The sequence below is a fragment of the Prionailurus viverrinus genome, chromosome A1 (assembly GCF_022837055.1).
Source record: "Prionailurus viverrinus isolate Anna chromosome A1, UM_Priviv_1.0, whole genome shotgun sequence".
NCBI lineage: Eukaryota > Metazoa > Chordata > Mammalia > Carnivora > Felidae > Prionailurus > Prionailurus viverrinus.
In genome coordinates this window covers 124360566-124379469 of record NC_062561.1, presented here as the reverse complement: position 1 = coordinate 124379469, position 18904 = coordinate 124360566, and the positions used below count along the sequence as shown (strand labels likewise).

The following is an 18904-nucleotide window of genomic DNA, read 5'->3' as shown; positions in this document are numbered from 1 at the left end:
AACTTTGGCACAAGTCATGATCTCACAGTTCATGAGTTCAAGCCCCACTATGGGCTCTCTGCTGCCAGCACAGAGCCTGCTTCAGATCCTCTGTCTCCCTCTCTCTCTGCCCTCCTCCCCCATGCATTCTCCCTCTCAAAAATGAATATGTGAACATTAAAAAAAAAAAAAAAAAAGAATGTTTAGCTCCAAAATGATCACATATACCATAGCTAGAGGTAAAGACTGGCTAATCCATGGACATAAAAAACATGTTTGAGCTAGATGTTTTGGAATAGCAGAGTCTAAGAAATAAGAAAGTAAACAAAGACTCAAACTCTACTAAATACCAATTTTTACTTGATTGTAATAAACTTTCTTAATTTGCAAAATTAGATTAATATAAACTTATTTTTCAAGTACAGTTCTTATTTTTTGGTATACATTCTTAGAATTCAGGAGAGTCCATTCACCATTAAGAATAGAACCTAATGGAGAAAGGTTAGAAGTCATTTCAGGGTGACATTCAACCACAGAGAGAATGGACAAAGTTTTATCTGTGTCTCTATACTATTCTCTGATGGAAAGGGTCCACTGTTTTCAGATTCTCAAAAAATATCTGACTCAAAGAGTTAAGAACCAGTATCCTACAAGAATGCATATTAATGACAGCATCAAAAACAGACCTAACAACCAGGGAGCAACAAAGGCACCAGAAAAACATAACAAAAAAGCCAATCCTAAAAAAAGATCTGATAAGAACATTCTGAAAAGGCAATCCAAGCGAATTTCCGTAAGGCCCAAGAGTATCATTACAAGATTATGGTTGGTTATGATTTTCAGGTTTAATAAAATGATCCTGACTCATCAAGCTTGCTTTCTTAAGTTCAATAATCTATTATACACTGCAGTCTTACCCTAGAGTCCTTGAGATGCCAAGAAGAATGTAAAGTCGCAAAACACTTATTTACACATTTTCTTGTGGCATCGATTGTATTTGGAGACTTAAGTAATTTTAAACTGATAAATTATAAAGACTTTTAAAACTTACACTATTTTAAAATATAAAACATGAAACTTTTAACTGCTTTACAGACAAATCACATTCTATAGGAATTTTTAAAAGTTTAATTTTAAAAAGTTACAGGTTAGAGAAAGTTTCTGAATACTATGTAAAAATTTCTAAAGAGAAATGGCACCTATCTCACTGTACTTCTATTTCTTTTGTATAGCATTCAATAAATTTTAAAACAAATAAAAAAAAAATGCCTTGCCTTTACAATTCTACCGTGAGTGCTTTTCAGTGTTTCGATGATTAGTAATTACTGTCAGAAACTTCTCTAAGCAGAAAAAAATCACTTTCAAGGACAAAAGGTTAAGTGAAGAAATAGCTGACTACTGAAAAATTTCTCAAAACCCAATTTACCTGAGTCTTCTTGGCTTGTACTGGAACTCAAACTAGAAATTTCTCTTCTTCTACCTGCTTTTCACCCCTGGGAAGCTCCCCTGTGTACTGGGTAAGTAACCATTTGCTGCTGTTTCTAAGTATAAGGATTGCCCTCTCTATGAAGTGTCTTCTTTCATATGCTTTATCCTTCTGTACATAACTTCTTAGAATCCGTAACACAACATTTTATTATACTCTGCTAACTAAGTTTATTTAGAGATTGGGTTTACTTTAACAAAGTTTAAATTCAGGAACTGTTTACTGAATGCGTTCCTTGTCCCTGATTAAAAATTTACTTTTTAGGGGCGCCTGGGTGGCTCAGTCGGTTGAGCGTCCAACTTCAGCCCAGGTCATGATCTTGCGGTCCATGGGTTCGAGCCCCGCATCGGGCTCTGTGCTGACAGCTCGGAGCCTGGAGCCTGTTTCAGATTCTGTGTCTCCCTCTCTCTCTGACCCTCCCCTGTTCATGCTCTGTCTCTGTCTCAAAAATAAATAAGCATTAAAAAAAAATAATATTAAAAAAAAAAAAAAGAATTTACTTTTTATCCAAATTCACTGTTTTACGCATGATTCCACCTTTCTCTCCTTTCTTGTGCCTTAGAAAAGACATTACGGGGGCACCTGGGTGGCACAGTCAGTTAGGCGTCCGACTTCAGCCAGGTCACGATCACGCGGTCCGTGAGTTCGAGCCCCGCATCAGGCTCTGGGATGATGGCTCAGAGCCTGGAGCCTGTTTCCGATTCTGTGTCTCCCTCTCTCTCTGCCCCTCCCCCATTCATGCTCTGTCTCTCTCTGTCCCCCAAAAAATAAATAAATGTTGAAAAAAAAAAAATTAAAAAAAAAAAAAAGAAAAGACATTACGTCTAAACCTATTAAAACCTCTATTTTAAAAGTGAAAGATTAAATAATGAGGTGCAACTGCAGTCAGTACAGACTGGGTGCTTTAAATACCCTAAACTTTAAAAAATGAACATTCTAGATATATTTAAATGCTTTAAGGGCGCCTGGGTGGCTCAGTCAGTTAAAAGTCTGACTTTGGCTCAGGTCATGATCTCATGGTTTGTGGGTTCAAGCCCCACGTCAGGTTCTGTGCTGACAGCTCGGAGCCTGGGGCCTGTTTCGGATTCTGCATCTCCCTCTCTCTCTGCCCTCACCTACTCATACTCTGTCTCTCTCTCTCAAAAATAAACATTAAAAAATTTTTTTTAAACGTTTTCAAGCATTCACAAATCATCTGCACACTTATCCCTCATCATCAAACTCTTTCATCAAGAGAGGTTTTTGTTTTTGGCTAATGGATAGAAATGAAGGATCTCAAATGTAATGTTGATGAACTCGCTTATTGGCTCGGGTGCAAATTCTTCAGATTTATAACTGAAAATTTCAAAGATTATATAAGCCCAAATCACTTTAGGTAAAACAAATGGTAAAATAAAAATTATTTCAATACATTGGGGCACGTGAGTGCCTTAGTTGGTTAAGGGTATGACTTCGGTTCAGGTCATATCTCACAGTTTGTGGGTTCAAGCCCCGTGTCGGGCTCTGTGCTGACAGCTCAGAGCCTGGAGCTTGCTTTGGATTCTGTGTGTGTGTCTCTCTCTCTGCCCCTCCCTTCTCGTGCTCTCTCTCTCAAAAATGAATAAATGTTAAAAAAAATTATTTCAACATGTTAATTACTTTACTTACCCATCGGAAATCTTTCCCATCAAATTTTCGGGCATTTGTAAATAAAACAGTTCTAGCTGGCATATTAATTCCCATGGCAAAAGTCTCTGTGGCAAATAAGGCCTAAATAAATGAAAAATTTACATGATTAAACATGTACATTAAGCTAAAAAACTAGTTTTGTAATTTTCAAGTACAAACAAAACATTACTTTTCAAAATTAGTTATTAGAGATTAAAAAAATAAGACCACATACTAGTCCCAGATGTGTTTCAGTATTTTAAATATAAAATGATTAAACAGTATCTAATGCCCCTTGCATCCCAGAAATTTTTTAATTTAGGGAAAAGAAAAGTCTTTCCTAAATTCCAGTGGTGCTAACTTGAAGAGGATACTACCGGTCTAATGTACAAAGCATGAGGCTGTAGATTACTTTTCTAAACACAGAAAGTCACATTTCCTGGCTCTCCAACTAATGATACCACAGTTTTGGAGCCATCTTCAGGATCTCTGAGGGGAGAAGAGAGTTACTGGCTAAGTTCACTTTTAAGACTTTACCAACAAAAACTGGACCACACAAAAAACTGTATGGTTTAAGCACACAAAGATGTATACATACAAGTAAATTCACTGAAGTATTATTAATCTAAATTTTCACCAATAGAAATGAAAATTAAAAAATCTTATTTCATCAACTCAAAAGAATGCCATTCACTTGTTAAAAAGAATGAAAAGCTATGCATATGACAAAATCTAATAACACGGGTAGTATAATTTTTGTCTAAAATATAAGTCATCAGGTGTCTGGGTGACTCAGTCAAATGACTCCTCATTTTGGCTGAGTTCGTGATCTCATGATTTGTGAATTCGAGCCCCGCATCAGCCTCTGAACTGACAATGAGGAGCCTCCTTAGAATTCTCTCTCCCTTTCTCTTCCTCCCCCACTAGTGCTTCCTCCCTCTTCCTCTCTCTCTCTTTCTCTCGCACTGTTTCCCTCTCAAAATAAAGAAATAAAATTAAAGTCCTATATTATTTGTATGTATGTTAATGGGTATTCCTGAGAAGTGAAGGGGAATATGGTCTTCCATTTTTTGCTTTATTTGCAATCGTTCTATTTGACTTTTACCACCACCAAATATCACTTAAATTTTTAAGAAAAGATTCTTTAAAATAAGCCTCAACAATAATCAACAAAAGAACATCAACACGGCCTTACCAGGACCCAGGTATAAATAGTAACCAATTTTTTATCTAAAATTCCTAAGTTATGTTCTTAAATGTGACTAACTTTTTAAATGTTCTACTTAGTGCTGAGATTCTCAGAACTCTGATTTTTAAAATTCTAACCTGAACATTAAACATAAAATAACTTATGAGTCATATGCAGGTTTATGACTACATTTTGAATTTGTTTCCCATTTTTAACACCTTATTTTTGGGTACAAACATCAACATAACCTTTAAAATTAAGTTAGACTCCCTGCAGTTTAAAATAGCATATCCTGAAAAACTCTTTTGTAAGTCTACCAGCAACTCTCCTGTCTTTTCTAATTGTTTTAATCTGTATATAGAAAGGAGTCCACTAAGAATCAATTCCATTTCTGATAATTAAATAGCACCTTCTGAAAAACCCCACACTGTATAGTGTTACCATTTCTTACTTGAATAATAGCAAGAAAAACCAATAAAATTTTACCTATAAACCTGAATGAAGTATAACACTACATATAAAAATCAACTTCAGTATTTAAGTCATTCCACAGGACCTAGTTTAAAAACATATATATGTAAATATTTACTTTTAAACATTTTTTACATATTTTATACATTCATATGTATGCACATATATGTAAAGCTGCCTAGAAACAGTGTTCTAAATAATTCTCAAACTGTTGGGACACCTGGTTGGCTCAGTCAATTGAGCAAGCAGCTCAATCTCAGGGTCGTGAGTCCAAGCCCCATGTTGGGTGTGGAGCCTACTTAAAAATAATAATAATTTTCAAACTGTCCATATGACACAATTCTAAGGCATAATAAATAAAAATAAAATCATACCTTTATCAATCCTTCAGAAAAGAGAATTTCTATAGTTTCTTTCAAAATAGGAAGTAAGCCACCATGGTGAATACCAATTCCCCGCTTCAAAAGAGGAAGTACATGTTCGACCTATGTTTGGAACAATGTTTATTTTTCAATAATGTACAGAAAAGAGACATCAAAAATGTTAAACCGAAGTAAGAAAAATGTGTGATCAATAAAGAAGGCTGTTCAAAGAAATGTTATATAACCTTTTCAGAATAAAAGCCAAAACTAAACCCATATTCCCAGATTATTAAACTCAAAACTCAACATAATTCTGTCCTAGCTTTCCTTAATGTGAATGATTTATTTTAAATAAAATTCATATATGCACTGCTACCTCATTCAAATTTTCCAGCATCACTTCACCTTGTCCCCAAAAACTAAGTCATAAGGACATTTATATCTGCACAAAATAAACTTAAAAAAATAATAGCCAGCTCCTACTAAAAATAAATAAACACAAGGCATACTCAATATAAATATGTACTTCACCTAAAAACAATTGAATTACTGAAGAATTCATCCTCATTAGCACTTTAACAAATGGCATTACATGTCTACTATTAGAACTATGCTAAGGTAACAAAAATGTATCAAGACATAGCTCAGCCCTCAAATACTAGTAATTCAGGTTGGAAGAGAAATTACAAGAACATCTTTTACGTTAAATACTATTTTAAACATCCTACTGCAGTTTTACCATAAATCCCTTATATATCAGAGCAATCATTTATAAGCAGAGTATGACTGACCTCTGAACTTTCTTTTCACAAAACAAAATTTTCATATATCAGGTCATACTACAGGAGTTCTCAGGTTTGGATGCACATTAGAATCACCTGAAGAGCTTCTGAGATTCTAACAACCACAACACACACCAGACCAATGAAACCAGAACCTCTGAGAGGGGCACCTAGTCATAAGTAGATTTTAGAAATTCCAGGCATTTCCAATAGTCAAAAGAGAAGCCACTGGATTAAAAGCAGAGTAGACATTAAATTCCTTGCTAAACACATGATTTTCATTAGGTGTTTTGTTTGGTAGTCCTATGAATTAAGAAATTTAGTGACTTGGGGTACATGGGTGGCTCAGTCAGTTGTGTCCTACTCTTGATCTTCAAGCTTAGGTCATCATCTCCTGGTTCCTGAGTTTAAGGCTTGTGTCAGGCTCCTTGCTGACAATGCAGAGCCTGCCTGGGATTCTCTCTCTCTCTCTCTCTCTGTCCCTCCCCCTTGCACAGGCACTTGCTCTCTCCCTCCCTCCCTCTCTCTCTCTAAATAAAGAAATTTAGTGACTTAAAACTAGCACTAATAATTCTGTAGTATTAGGAACTGAAGCAGTAATTTCCAGACCATGCTAGTTTTTAGTTCCCTTAGGCAGCAAATCTTTCCTTTTGTCATCTTTTCAGAAGTGTAAAATAAAATCAAGGTATTATTTCTGGGTACAACACAACATATTTAAAGCAGTGCATAAACAGTGCAATATATAGTAACAAAACCAAGAAATGCAAAGTGAAAGTACCCTACCACACTTAATACCCACACCTAGGGACACTAAATCATACCTGAGGGAGTTTTTTATCTTCATCAGACAAGCAGTCAATGGCATTACTGAATACTTCTTCAACCATCTTCTTTTCTTCATCTAAGAAAAAATTCAAAGGTACATAAATATCTAAATGAATCAGCGATACCAAACCTCACACACTGCAAAGAATAAAAATCTATAAAGAATAAAAGAGTATTTAAGGCAGTCAAAAGGGAAAATGGATAAAAATTACCATTTAATAAAATTCACTGCCCTTCAAAATATATCTAATAGAATTTATCCATGAATAAAAGTACTATCTTATAAAAATAACAAAAACTACACTAAGTGCCATATATCCAATATTTAAGACTAACAATTATAGATCACAGGGATTATTATTATCCACTACTGAGGAAAATGAGACTAACCCCAAATGATGGAAACTGCTATTAACTGTTAGAGGAGCAATTCCAAAGCATATGCTCTTAACCTTCATACTGCCTTTGCATATAGCATCTACTAAATAATAGGAAGCCAATATATATTTGCTCAATTAAATATATGACCCTGCGACATTAAGCAAATTCAGCATTAGCAGTTAAAAGAAAACATCTCTAAGCAGAGCAATTTCTCCATTAAAAAATAAAATATTACTAACTTTAGGAGTTTATATGGGTTATCTGTTATTATCACTTTGCTTATGGATAAGTAAAAAAAAAGCCCTAAAATGCAGGGGTTTAGTTCTGTGCCTTGGTAATGAAAGCAATACAAATGACATTTGATTTTGGATGACTGAGGATATTATTCACTCCTCACAATACAAGATTACATATGTAAAAGGATGAAATGAATAATAAATGGGCTGGTATTCAGTATGCTGAATTTTTGGATAGGCTGTGCTACTACCTAGCTGTGTGACTTTGAGTTACGTTTATAGATAATATGTGGGAATAATTTATTAATTAAATACAAGTAACTACTTTATTCAAAAGATTATACCACGGTTAAGTAAAGGTCAAGCCTTCCTGGTTTGGATTTCCAGAAGAATGAAGCACAATACTTTGTTTTCTTTTTTAATGTTTATTCATTTTTGAGAGACAGAGAGAAGACAGAGTGTGAGCGGGGAGGGGCAAAGAAAGAGACAGAACAGAATCCGAAGCAGGCTCCAGGCTCTGAGCTGTCAGCACAGAGCCCAACGTGGGGCTCGAACCCATGAACTGTGAGATCATGACATGAGCGGAAGCTGGACACTTAACCAAATGAGCCAACCAGGCACCCCGAAACCACAGCACTTTCTATATAGAAAGTGATCTGACCAAGAAACCTAACCTTACATAGTCACACAGAAAATCTCCAAGGCAAAGGAGCTTATGGCAATGAAGTATAAGGGAATATAATTCTAGTATTTTTCAGTAAGAGTCTTTGGATTTTACACAGAGCAATGTACTTTAAACCTCCCAGTAAAAGAAAACAAAAGAAAGGAAAGGAAGGAAAGAATAAAACAAAGTCTTTTTAAAGATTTTACAAAGGTAATGAGTACTTGTTACTGTGACTACAGGGGGAACTGCATATCCTAGCAATACACAATAGATTAATCACAACATATTGATCTTCTTACTAGAAACAGATATACACTCATTTACACGTAACATTAAAACTATGCTGAAATTACATAGTACCTGTGTTAAAATCTAATTTGGTCATCTGAAGAGCATAGGCTTCACAATCCTTCTTACTAAAGCTGAAAATAATTACAGGTTGAAAATTTCTTTCCATAATCATCTTCACAATCTTGAACACATTTGATGGTCCTGCAAAAAGAGTATATAAACATATGTAAAAATTACCTCCAAATGGATTATAGACCTAAACATAAAATACAGAACTATAAAATTCTTAAAAACTATATAGAAGTAAATCTCCAAGATATGATATTAGGCAAAGCACTCTTAGGTATGATATATAACAAAAGAAAAAAAAAACATAAGCTGGATTTCATCAAAATTAAAAACATTGTTTTGAAGGGGGGAGGGGAAGGGCAGAGGGAAAGAGAGCAAGGAGAGAGAGGAGAAAGAGAAAGAGAGGGAGAGAGAGGGAGAGAGAGGGAGAGAGAGGGAGGGAGAGGGAGAGGGAGAGGGAGAGGGAGAGGGAGAGAGAGAATGAATCCCAAGCAGGCTCCACAAGGTCAGTGTGGAGCCCGATGTGGGGTTCAAACTCACAAACCATGAGATTATGACCTAAGTGGAAATCAAAAGTCAGACGCTTAACCAACTGAGCCACCCAGGGGCCCCAAAAGACACCAACAAAAAGTGACAAGACCACATTACCACAGAATGGGAAAATATAGATAAGGGTCTACTATCCAGAGTATACAAAGAATCCTTATAGCTCAACAACAAGACAATTTCATTTTTAAATTGGCAAAAGATTTTGAATATTTCTCCAAATAAGATATACAAATAGCCAATAGGCACATGAAGAGATAAATGAACACCACATTAGCCATGAGACAAATGTAAATCAAAACCACCCTCAGATACCACTTTATTCCGTTAGGATGACTATATTCACATAGATTACAGTAAATACTAGCAGGGATGTGGAGGAAATAGAAACTTCAGACCCTTCTGATGGGCATGTAAAATGGAGCTGCCACTTTGGAAAATAATCTAGCAGTTATTCAAAAATTTAAACATATGAAATACCATATGACTCAACAATTCCACTGCTAGGTATATGCTCAATGAGAAAAGAAAACCTATGCTTACATAAAAACTTACAGAACACAAATATTTACAGCACTATTCACAATAAGCGATAAAGAGAAAAAACCCAAATGTTCAACAACTGATAACAAATAAATAAAATGTGGCATATTCATATAATGAAATGTCGTTTGACTGTAAAAGGAATGAAGTACTGACATATGCTATAGAATGAATGAACCTTGAGAACAAGCTAAGTGAAAGAAGAAGCTGCAAAAAAAACACACAAATTGTGATTCTAGTTATATGAAATGTTCAAAAAGGAAAAAAGAAATAGAAGGTAGATTAGGGACTGCCTAAGGCCGAGGGGTGCGGGAAGAGGTGAGGAAAAATGAGGAATACTTGCTAATGGACACAGGGTTTCCTTCTGAGTTAATGAAAATGTTCTGGAATTAGATAGTAATTGCACAAGTTTGTGAATATACTAAAATACACTGAGTTGTACACTTAAAAAAGGTGATTTTTATGGTATATGAATTATATCTCAATAAAAAAAACTACGTTAATGATTGCATAATTCTGTTAATATACCAGTAACCATTAAATTGTACATTTTAATGGATGAAATGTATAGTATGTTAATGTCATATAGGAAAAAGAAATGAACCTTTATCCAATTTTATCATTTACTATCTAGATCTTTATATAGCTTCCTGAGGGAAAAAAGTTAACAAAATTTCAAATTACCTTTTGTTCCTCCTTTTCGCCCCTTCTGATCTCCTTTTGCCAAATCACCAGCATCTCGAAGTACTTGCATTGCAGTATTAAAATTATCTTCTCTGAAGTCACCCTGGAATCAAATATTTTTCTACATTACTTCAATAAGATTTAACCAAAATCCAAACATTTTTCATAACTCCAAACAAACCTTCCTCAAAATAAGAATAATTTAATACGATAATGATAACAAAGGTCACTAAAAGAGTTAAAACATGCTGTACAGGGACACTGGGTGGCTCACTCACTCACTCAGTTAAGCATCTGACCCTTGATTTCAGCTCAGGTCATGATCTCACTGTCATGAGATGAGCCCCCTGTGGGCAATGACCCTGGAGCCTGCTTGGGATTCACGTTCTCCCTCTCTGCCCCTCTCCTGCTCAGAGGCGTGCTTTCTCAAAAATAAACATTAAAAAAATTGTAAAACAAAAAATACAAAATAAAGTTGTGCGTAAGGTACAATAAAAGGTGATAAAGAGGTATTAAAAGGGGATAAAGCAAAACAAAACATATCTGAAACACATCCTAAGTCCCTATTCTCCAGGCATTTTAAAATACTGGGAAAGAAAAATCTTAATTCATGTACAAGAGAAACAGAGAACCAAACACAAGTCTTAAATATAATTTTTGAAATACAAGTACACACAAACCCAACAATTCTGGACTATAAAACTACTTAAGAAAGAAAAAATGAAGTTCTACCCTGACACTACAGATAAAGAATCACCATTACTCCCTTACATTTTCATCAACCACAAGGTGCAGGCCATCTCCCCCTGCTGGAAAAATGTAGTGCTGCAGTGGTGTAGGCCGATAATCTGTGTAAATTACATGACAAGGCTGTAAAAACAATGAAAAACAATTAGGCATATAATATTTAATTTCTTCAAAATAATACTGTGTATTTGATCTAAGTAAAAGACCTTGGGGAAATACACTTTTGAATTCAACATCCCAAAAAGAGAAAAACTAAAAATTTTTAAAACAAGGCAAGAGAAAAATCAGCTCTCAAATGACATTACCATCTATTCAATTTTATCAATACCCTAATTAGGGCCAGATATATGATTTGAGTTTCAATAAAGACCTTGGATTCATACCCTAGACTTGTGATACTAAAATTAAAGAAGACGCCTGTTACTACACTGCAGTGGTATGGTGAAACAGAATGCTCCCAGAGGTAAATGGGACTTTTCTGACCCAAAGTGAGTTTTCAAAGCTTTACTAAATCAGCAGGTTGAAGATCCACTAGGTTTCTACTGTACAGAAGCAACATAGGTGTTAGAAAAACACAATTAGAGACCTTATGAACAGATAATACTTTGTAAGAATATTGGTACAAAGGAAAAATGAGGGCAGGAAAACAAAACCAAGAATAAATTTAGTACACATAAAAAAATGTTATGGCCCTATACTGCTGCAAAAGTTGGACCACAAAAGCAAAAGGAAAACATGTGACTGTGTTCACAGAAAAATCATATCACATGCTCAGGAAATGCCCAGCTTTTTCCTGGTACTGAGGTCTTAGAGGAAATTCTCTTCTCAGAGGGCTCACTCTATGAATAAATGCATTAGTTTCTAAACCTGGCAGACCACCAGGATCAACTTGGCAGCTTTTAAAAGTCAGAGCCCCCAAGACCCTACTCCGGGAGATGCTAATATATTGAGTTTAAGATGGCACTCAGAAATACAAATTTAAGGGGCACCTGGGTGGCCCAGCTGGTTAAGCTTCCAACTCTTGGTTTCAGCTCAGGTCATGGTATCACGGTTTTGTGAGTTTGAGCCCTGCGCTGGGCTCCGTGCTGACAGCACAGAGCCTGCTTGGGATTCTCTCTCCCCACCTTCCCATCTCTCTCTGCCCCTCCCCCACTCATGCTCTGTCTCTCTCAAAATAAATAAATAAACTTAAAAAAAAATACACACTTGTAAAAAGCTAGTCAGTTGATTCTGATGAGCTTGCTTGACTTGAGAAGTAATTTCACATTAAACGGTTTTCTTAATTCTAGGGCGGTATCAAGAACAAAGTATATAAGATAGCAATCACAACTTAACATTTTAATTATTGAAGACTTCAAAAAACAAAGAAAATACCTGTTTATGTAAATGGCAAATCCATTCAGCAAACTGTCGGGCATTTGGAATAGTAGCCGAAAGAAAGACATAGTGGACATTGTCAGGAAGCAAAATAATAGTTTCTTCCCATACAACACCACGCTCTGAAAAAAAAAAAAAAAACAAATATACCTTGGAATTCAGAGTCACTTTATTGGTAAGTAATCTAAAATTATCTTATCCCAAGTTCATTAATTAGAAATGCAGACCACTTTACACAAATATTTTTAGCTACAAATCCCTACTGAAAACTACTATGGTTCTTACCGTGAATTTACCCAGTAGAAAAGTGGGAGACTAAATCACTAAAAGCACAATGTACTCTACATTACAGCCTCTGGAGTAGCTCCAGACTGAACCTTCTCACACAGCATAAGAGTCCCATGACAATGGAAACAGTATTTCCATTTCATTTTGAGAAAACAAAGTTAATAACTTTTAGAAAAGTTATACAGCAACAAATTTCAAAGACACACTGTTACTTTACTCTAAGGCAACTTTCATCCAAATTACCCTCATGATCTCTAGATATGAAAGATTTAATAAGCAGTAAAATCATGTCAGTTTTTATTTAAATGGAAAAAAAATCAGCATGAGAATTTTCCTCTAAAATAAATGTATCAATACAGGATTCAGAATTTTATTTAAAAAAATTTTTTTTTAATGTTTATTATTTTTCAGAGACAGACAGACAGAGTAAGCAGGGAAGGGGCAGAAAGAGAGGGAGACACAGAATTGGAAGCAGACTCTAGGCTCTGAGTTGTCACCACAGAGCCCAATGCAGGGCTCAAACTCACGGACTATGAGATCATGACCTGAGCTGAAGTCAGTCACTCAACTGACTGAGCCACCCAGGCACCCCCAGGATTCAGAATTTTAAAACCAAAACAGACCTATTCAAAACTTACTTTTATGAATTTGTTACTTGCACTACAAATACAGGTTAACTCAGTATTTTAGTTTAAATAAAAACTGAATTTTACTTTAATTGTGTACATACTAAATATTTAACTTTTAAAAGTAACCATTAGCCCTCCCAGCTCCACTCAAAAGTCCAAGTATACCTACTAGTCCTTACAATAGTGTAATAGTTCAAGTAAAGGGATAATTATAATTTTTTCTCATTTTTATTTCATAATCCTTAGTATTTTTTTTTTTACCATAAACATGCATTTCTGAGTTTTTAAAAACTAGTAACAAAAAATCAAGAAAGTTAACTCTGTAGGCTAAAAGTTTTAAAAATTCTTTAACAGTTATTTTGGAGCATTCTCAATTAAAAACAAACTAGTTTTAATTCCAATTGTTTTGTATGAATTTGCATTTTTTCTTACCTGATTACTATTTAAGAAACTAAAGTTAAATGAGATCCTATCTGAAGTATTGTATCATGTTTCTCACAATGTAGTGGAAAATCTATTAGAACTCTAGCCACATGAAAATTCAAAGCAATTTAACTAGCTCTTCAAAATTCCTAATGCCCTTCTTAAGGAAAATACATGGCACACATCTCAACAACATGGCAGAATATACCTGAATCTCTCATGTAATGAATTTCATCAAATATGACCCAAGCAACTTCTCGCATAACTTCAGAACCTCTGTACAGCATACTTCTCAAAATCTAAAAAAATATAAATGATTTCACAAAATTGTGACACAAGTTCTTTCTAACAAGAAATTTTAGAAATGCTTTTTTAATATTAGTATTATAATAATTTTAGGAGATTACATCTTAAATACATTTCATAAATCAAATAATATTCCTTCTCTCATAAAACCAAAATAAATGGCTTTTCAATAGTTAGTAATCAGGTACAATCCATGGAGAGAATTATCACTCCTATTTCCATATATCTCAAATATGAAGCCACTTCATTGTACATACAACACTCATCACAAGATCCACACTATGTAGCATGAGAGTAACTTAAAATTATCTTCTATCCAACACATGGTACCTTATGCTGTTTACTGATTTTTTTCTACTTCATCTCACAACATGGATGCTCTCTGGCAACCAGTATCCTGATTTTTGAGTTAAAGAAAATCTTCCACACATGGGAAAAAGTTTTGAGAATGGAAACTTACTTTGGGAACCAAAATGAAAAGTGAGCAATGTTTTTGGTTGACTCTGCAGACCAGAAGCTAATTTACACTCTGTTGTACCATGTCCTTATAAAATGCAGGGATATAAATCAAGTACGTATGAAAGTACTTGGTACAGCAAAGATAACTGATTGTATTCAAAACATAAGATATAAGATTGTATTCAAAACTGATTGTATTAAAACATAGGTTTTAAGTAAAACTTAACTGCTATTATGGGAGGAAACTAAACTGGGCATTTTAAAAGAACTTATTTATGTATTTGTATTAACACTAAGATACAAAAATAAAAAGTGGAAGGAAAAGCCACTACTTATATGAAACTATGTATACAAAACTCTATTTTCTTTTTTTTTTTAACGTTTATTTTTTGAGAGAGAGCGCACACACAGGTAAGGGCGGGGGAGAGGCAGAGAGAGACTCCTAAGCAGATCCTCACTGTCAGCACAGAACCCCATGAGGGGTTGGACCTCACAAACAATGAGATCATAACCTGAACCGAAATCAAGAGTCTTGAGGCTTAACCGAATGAGCCACCCAGGTGCCCCTCACCAAATATTTTTAAAGACTTATTGTCAGTGACATGAAAACAAATTGACGGGGCTACCCGGGGAGCTCAGTCAGTTCAGTGTCTGCCTCCTGATTACAGCTCAGGTCATGATCTCACGTTTGTGAGATCAAGCCACACTACTGGCTCTGTGCTGAGTGTGGAGCTGGCTTGATTTTCTCCCTCCCTCTCTCTCCGCCCCTCCTCTGCTTGCGAGTGTACTCTCTCTCAAAAAATAACGTTTTTTAATTAAAAATAAAAATATTTGGGGAAAAAATCTGTATCATATGACAAATAATAGAAATATTAAAATTTACAACTAAATTTATGTAATTACTAAAAATAGACCTTTAAGATGAACTTTTTTCCCTGTCAAGTAAATCTCAGAAAATAAAGCATTACATTTTGTTTATATAGAGCAAGTAAAACTCATTAGGTGTTCTCAGTGAATAAATACATTAATTAAATTTAAAAGGAAAGACTGGATGAGGCACCATATAAATTACCTCTGTGGTCATAACAAGACAAGATGCTGTAGGATTAATAGTAACATCTCCAGTCATCAAACCAACATCTTGAAACTCTTCATACATTTCTCGGTATTTCTGGTTACTCAGAGCCTTAATTGGGCTGGTGAATATTACACGCTGTTTTTCCCTTAAGGCCAATGCAATGGCATACCTAGAAATGGGAAACCAAATAAGAATCAAGTATTTACAAAACCTTTTCTTTAAAGTATGTAATTTAAAAATTCTGTTAATATATAAATTGTCACAACTTCCCCTAATTACTTATTTTCAATGGACTTGGCAGAACATGAGTATCTTGTTCTAATCACTACTAACAACCTATTAAAATAATAATTATTATAATAAATCTGAAATGTAGTGGTCTAACCAAACAAGAATACTTAATTTTAACTCTTGTCTCTTGGAGTTAATGCAAATTAATTATTAATACCAAAAGATTACTAATGGTTACCCTATTTCTTCCAAGTAAAACACTTTTGGTTCTATAAATGAGCCTCCAAAAGTTGAGAGCCTCTGCCTGTCTGTTTATACACATATAGAGCATAAACAATTACTGAACATTGGAAAATGAGCTCTGCTCTTTAGAGTTTCAAAAATAAGTTCATCCATATGTATTCATTCCCACATGTAATAGATATCAAATCAGTCCTTGCCTTGGAATTATGGTAGGTCTAATTATGGAAAAGTTCCTCCATAGCTATTAACAAAATGCAATAAAGTAGTTTTGGTTTTCTAAAGAAAATTTAATTAAGTATTTAAATATAGACCATGATGACTAAAGTTAGCATTGTGGTAGAGTCTTCTTGTTTAAAACACAGTCTGGGGGCGCCTGGGTGGCTCAGTCGATTGAGCGTCCGACTTCGGCTCAGGTCATGATCTCACGGTCTGTGGGTTCGAGCCCCGCATCGGGCTCTGTGCTGAGGCTCAGAGCTTGTGCTCAGAGCCTGGAGCCTGCTTTGGATTCTATGTCTCCCTCTCTCTCTGACCCTCCCCCGTTCATGCTCTGTTTCTCTCTCTCAAAAATAAATAAACATAAAAAAATTAAAAAAACAAAAACAAAAACAAAACACAGTCTGGCCCACAAAAGGCTTATAACCTATTTGAGGAAATAATAATAACACAACCATATAACCATATTTCTCAAATAGTTAAATAAACAAAAAATTAAAAGCTATCCAAACATGATCAAACACAAACTTTGAGAAAGATAAGAAAAAAGGATATAGAGATGCTACAATATATTATCTAAAATGTCCACTTTCGAACAAAACATTAGAAGATAAAAGAAACAGGGAAGTATGATCCATCCCTAGGGAAAAAAGCAGTCATGAGAAACTAATTCTCAGTGGGCCCAGATATTGGACTTAGCAGACACAGACTTCAAAGCAGCTATCAGAAACCAGTCCAAAAAATGAAAGGAAGCCATATTCTAAGAATTAAAGGAAATAGAGGGTAATTATTCAATAAACAGGCCATCTGAACAGAGAGATATTGTGTTTATACTTATACATAAATGAAAACCCTACAGGTGAAAAGTATAATAACTGAAATGAAGAATTCACTACATGGGTTCAAGAGCAGATTTGAGATGACAGAACAAAGTATCAGTAAATATGAAGATAGATCAACAAAAATTATCAAATCTAAAGAAAGGAAAAGAAACAACCTCAGTGTCCCAGTGGAAGATTCAAAGTGAGGAAGAAGAAAAAACTATGTGAAAAAATAACAGTGAGAAACTTCCTAAATTTGTTTTAAACAGAAAAATATTAATCTACAGATGTGACATATACAATAAACCCAAGCAGGAAAAATGAAAAAGAATCACACCTAGAAACATTATCAAACTGAATGACAAAGACAAAGCAGTAAGAAAAAAACAATGGAAAAAATTAAAAGACCCAAATCAAACTTGTAGAGATGAAAAATCCATTGTCTGATTTGAAATACACTGGATAGAATTAATATCAGATTAGACATGGTGGAAAAAAAGATGAATAAACTTGAAGACCTAACAAGAAAAGCTGTCCAAAGTGAAAAACACAGAATAAACTCCAAAAAACAAAATAATAATAAACAGAGTGTAAGTGGGCTGTGAGACAACTTAAAGTGGCATGATACAAGTTTAAGTGAAGATCCCAAGGAAAAAGGAGGATGGGGAATGTTTGAAATAAAAAACTGCTGAAATTATCCCAAATTTGATGAAAACTATAATAAACCTACAGATCTGAGAAGCCCAACAAACTCAAGCACAAGAAACATGAGAAGAACTATGTAAAGTCACATCATAATCAAACTGCTCCAAGACAGTGATGAAAATTAACAACAGCGAAACATTCCATCAAAACAATATGCAGGAGGAGGAAAATATGGACCTATAACACAGGGAAAAGTCAATCAAAACAGATTAGAAGTAACACAAATGAAAAAAGCAGTAACAAAGACATTTAAACAGTTTGTAAACAGTATTCCATATGTTCAAGAAGCTAAAAAAAGTTAAGTAGTAAGAAGACAAATGGGAAATAAAACAAAAAACAAAAAAAACCACCACACATAAAAATAAACTTCCAGCAAGGAAAATCTGAGCTAATAACAAATAACAACATCCGAGATAAAAATACATGGAATGGGATTAATGACATATTAGACAATGCAGAAGCAAAGATTAATGAATTGGAAGATACAGCATTAGAACAGGCCCAAAATGAACACAGTATCAATGAATCATGAGGCAACTTTAAGTAGCCCAATGTAATAGTAATCAGAGACCTTAAAGAAGAGAAGCCAGAGGCAACATGGAAAAACAAACCCAAAGTCCAAGAAACATGAAAAAAACTACATCAAGCCTCCTTATAAATTGGTTAAGGGGTGACTGGGTGGGTCAGTGGGCTGAGTGCCCAATTTTGATTTCTGCTTAGGTCATGATCCCAGGGCCATGGGATGGAGCATGGCTCCGCGCTGAGCAAGGAGCCTGCTTATGATTCTCTCTCGCCATCTGCCCCTCTCCCCAGAGCTCATGCTCTCCTCTCTCTCTCTCTAAAAATAAATAAACTGCTTAAAACACTGATAAAGATAAAATCTTAATTAAAAGTAGCCAAGAAAAAAACGATACATTATCTGCAGAGGAACAAGGTAAGGATGACAGGGATTTCCTGTCATAAACTATGCAAGTCAAAAAGTACTCTTAGAGGAATTAGAATTCTTTATTGACTGCAAGTATCTGTCAAAAATGAAGGCAAAGTAAAAAATGTTTTAGATATACAAAAGGTGGAAGAGTGGCACCTGGTTGGCTCAGTTGGAGGACCATGAAACTCTAGTATCTTGCAGTTGGGGGTTTGAGCCCCACGTTGGATGGAGAGATTACTTAAAAATAAAATCTTTACCAAAAGAAAGAAAAAATTAAAAGAATTTTTCATCAAGAGATTTG

General features: G+C 34.8%; 1 protein-coding gene across 1 annotated transcript in view; it reads right to left on the bottom strand.

Annotated features, from left to right (window-relative positions):
* Positions 1 to 18904, bottom strand: part of MTREX (Mtr4 exosome RNA helicase) — a 110541-nt gene that overhangs the window by 70904 nt on the left and 20733 nt on the right. The window contains exons 6-14 of the mRNA XM_047854282.1: positions 15457 to 15631; positions 13828 to 13918; positions 12277 to 12401; positions 10927 to 11025; positions 10156 to 10258; positions 8383 to 8514; positions 6738 to 6817; positions 5147 to 5257; positions 3113 to 3214 (exon numbers count right to left, since the gene is read on the bottom strand). Of these exons, the coding sequence (XP_047710238.1) occupies positions 3113 to 3214; positions 5147 to 5257; positions 6738 to 6817; positions 8383 to 8514; positions 10156 to 10258; positions 10927 to 11025; positions 12277 to 12401; positions 13828 to 13918; positions 15457 to 15631 (1018 nt within the window). The remainder of the gene's footprint in view (positions 1 to 3112; positions 3215 to 5146; positions 5258 to 6737; positions 6818 to 8382; positions 8515 to 10155; positions 10259 to 10926; positions 11026 to 12276; positions 12402 to 13827; positions 13919 to 15456; positions 15632 to 18904) is intronic.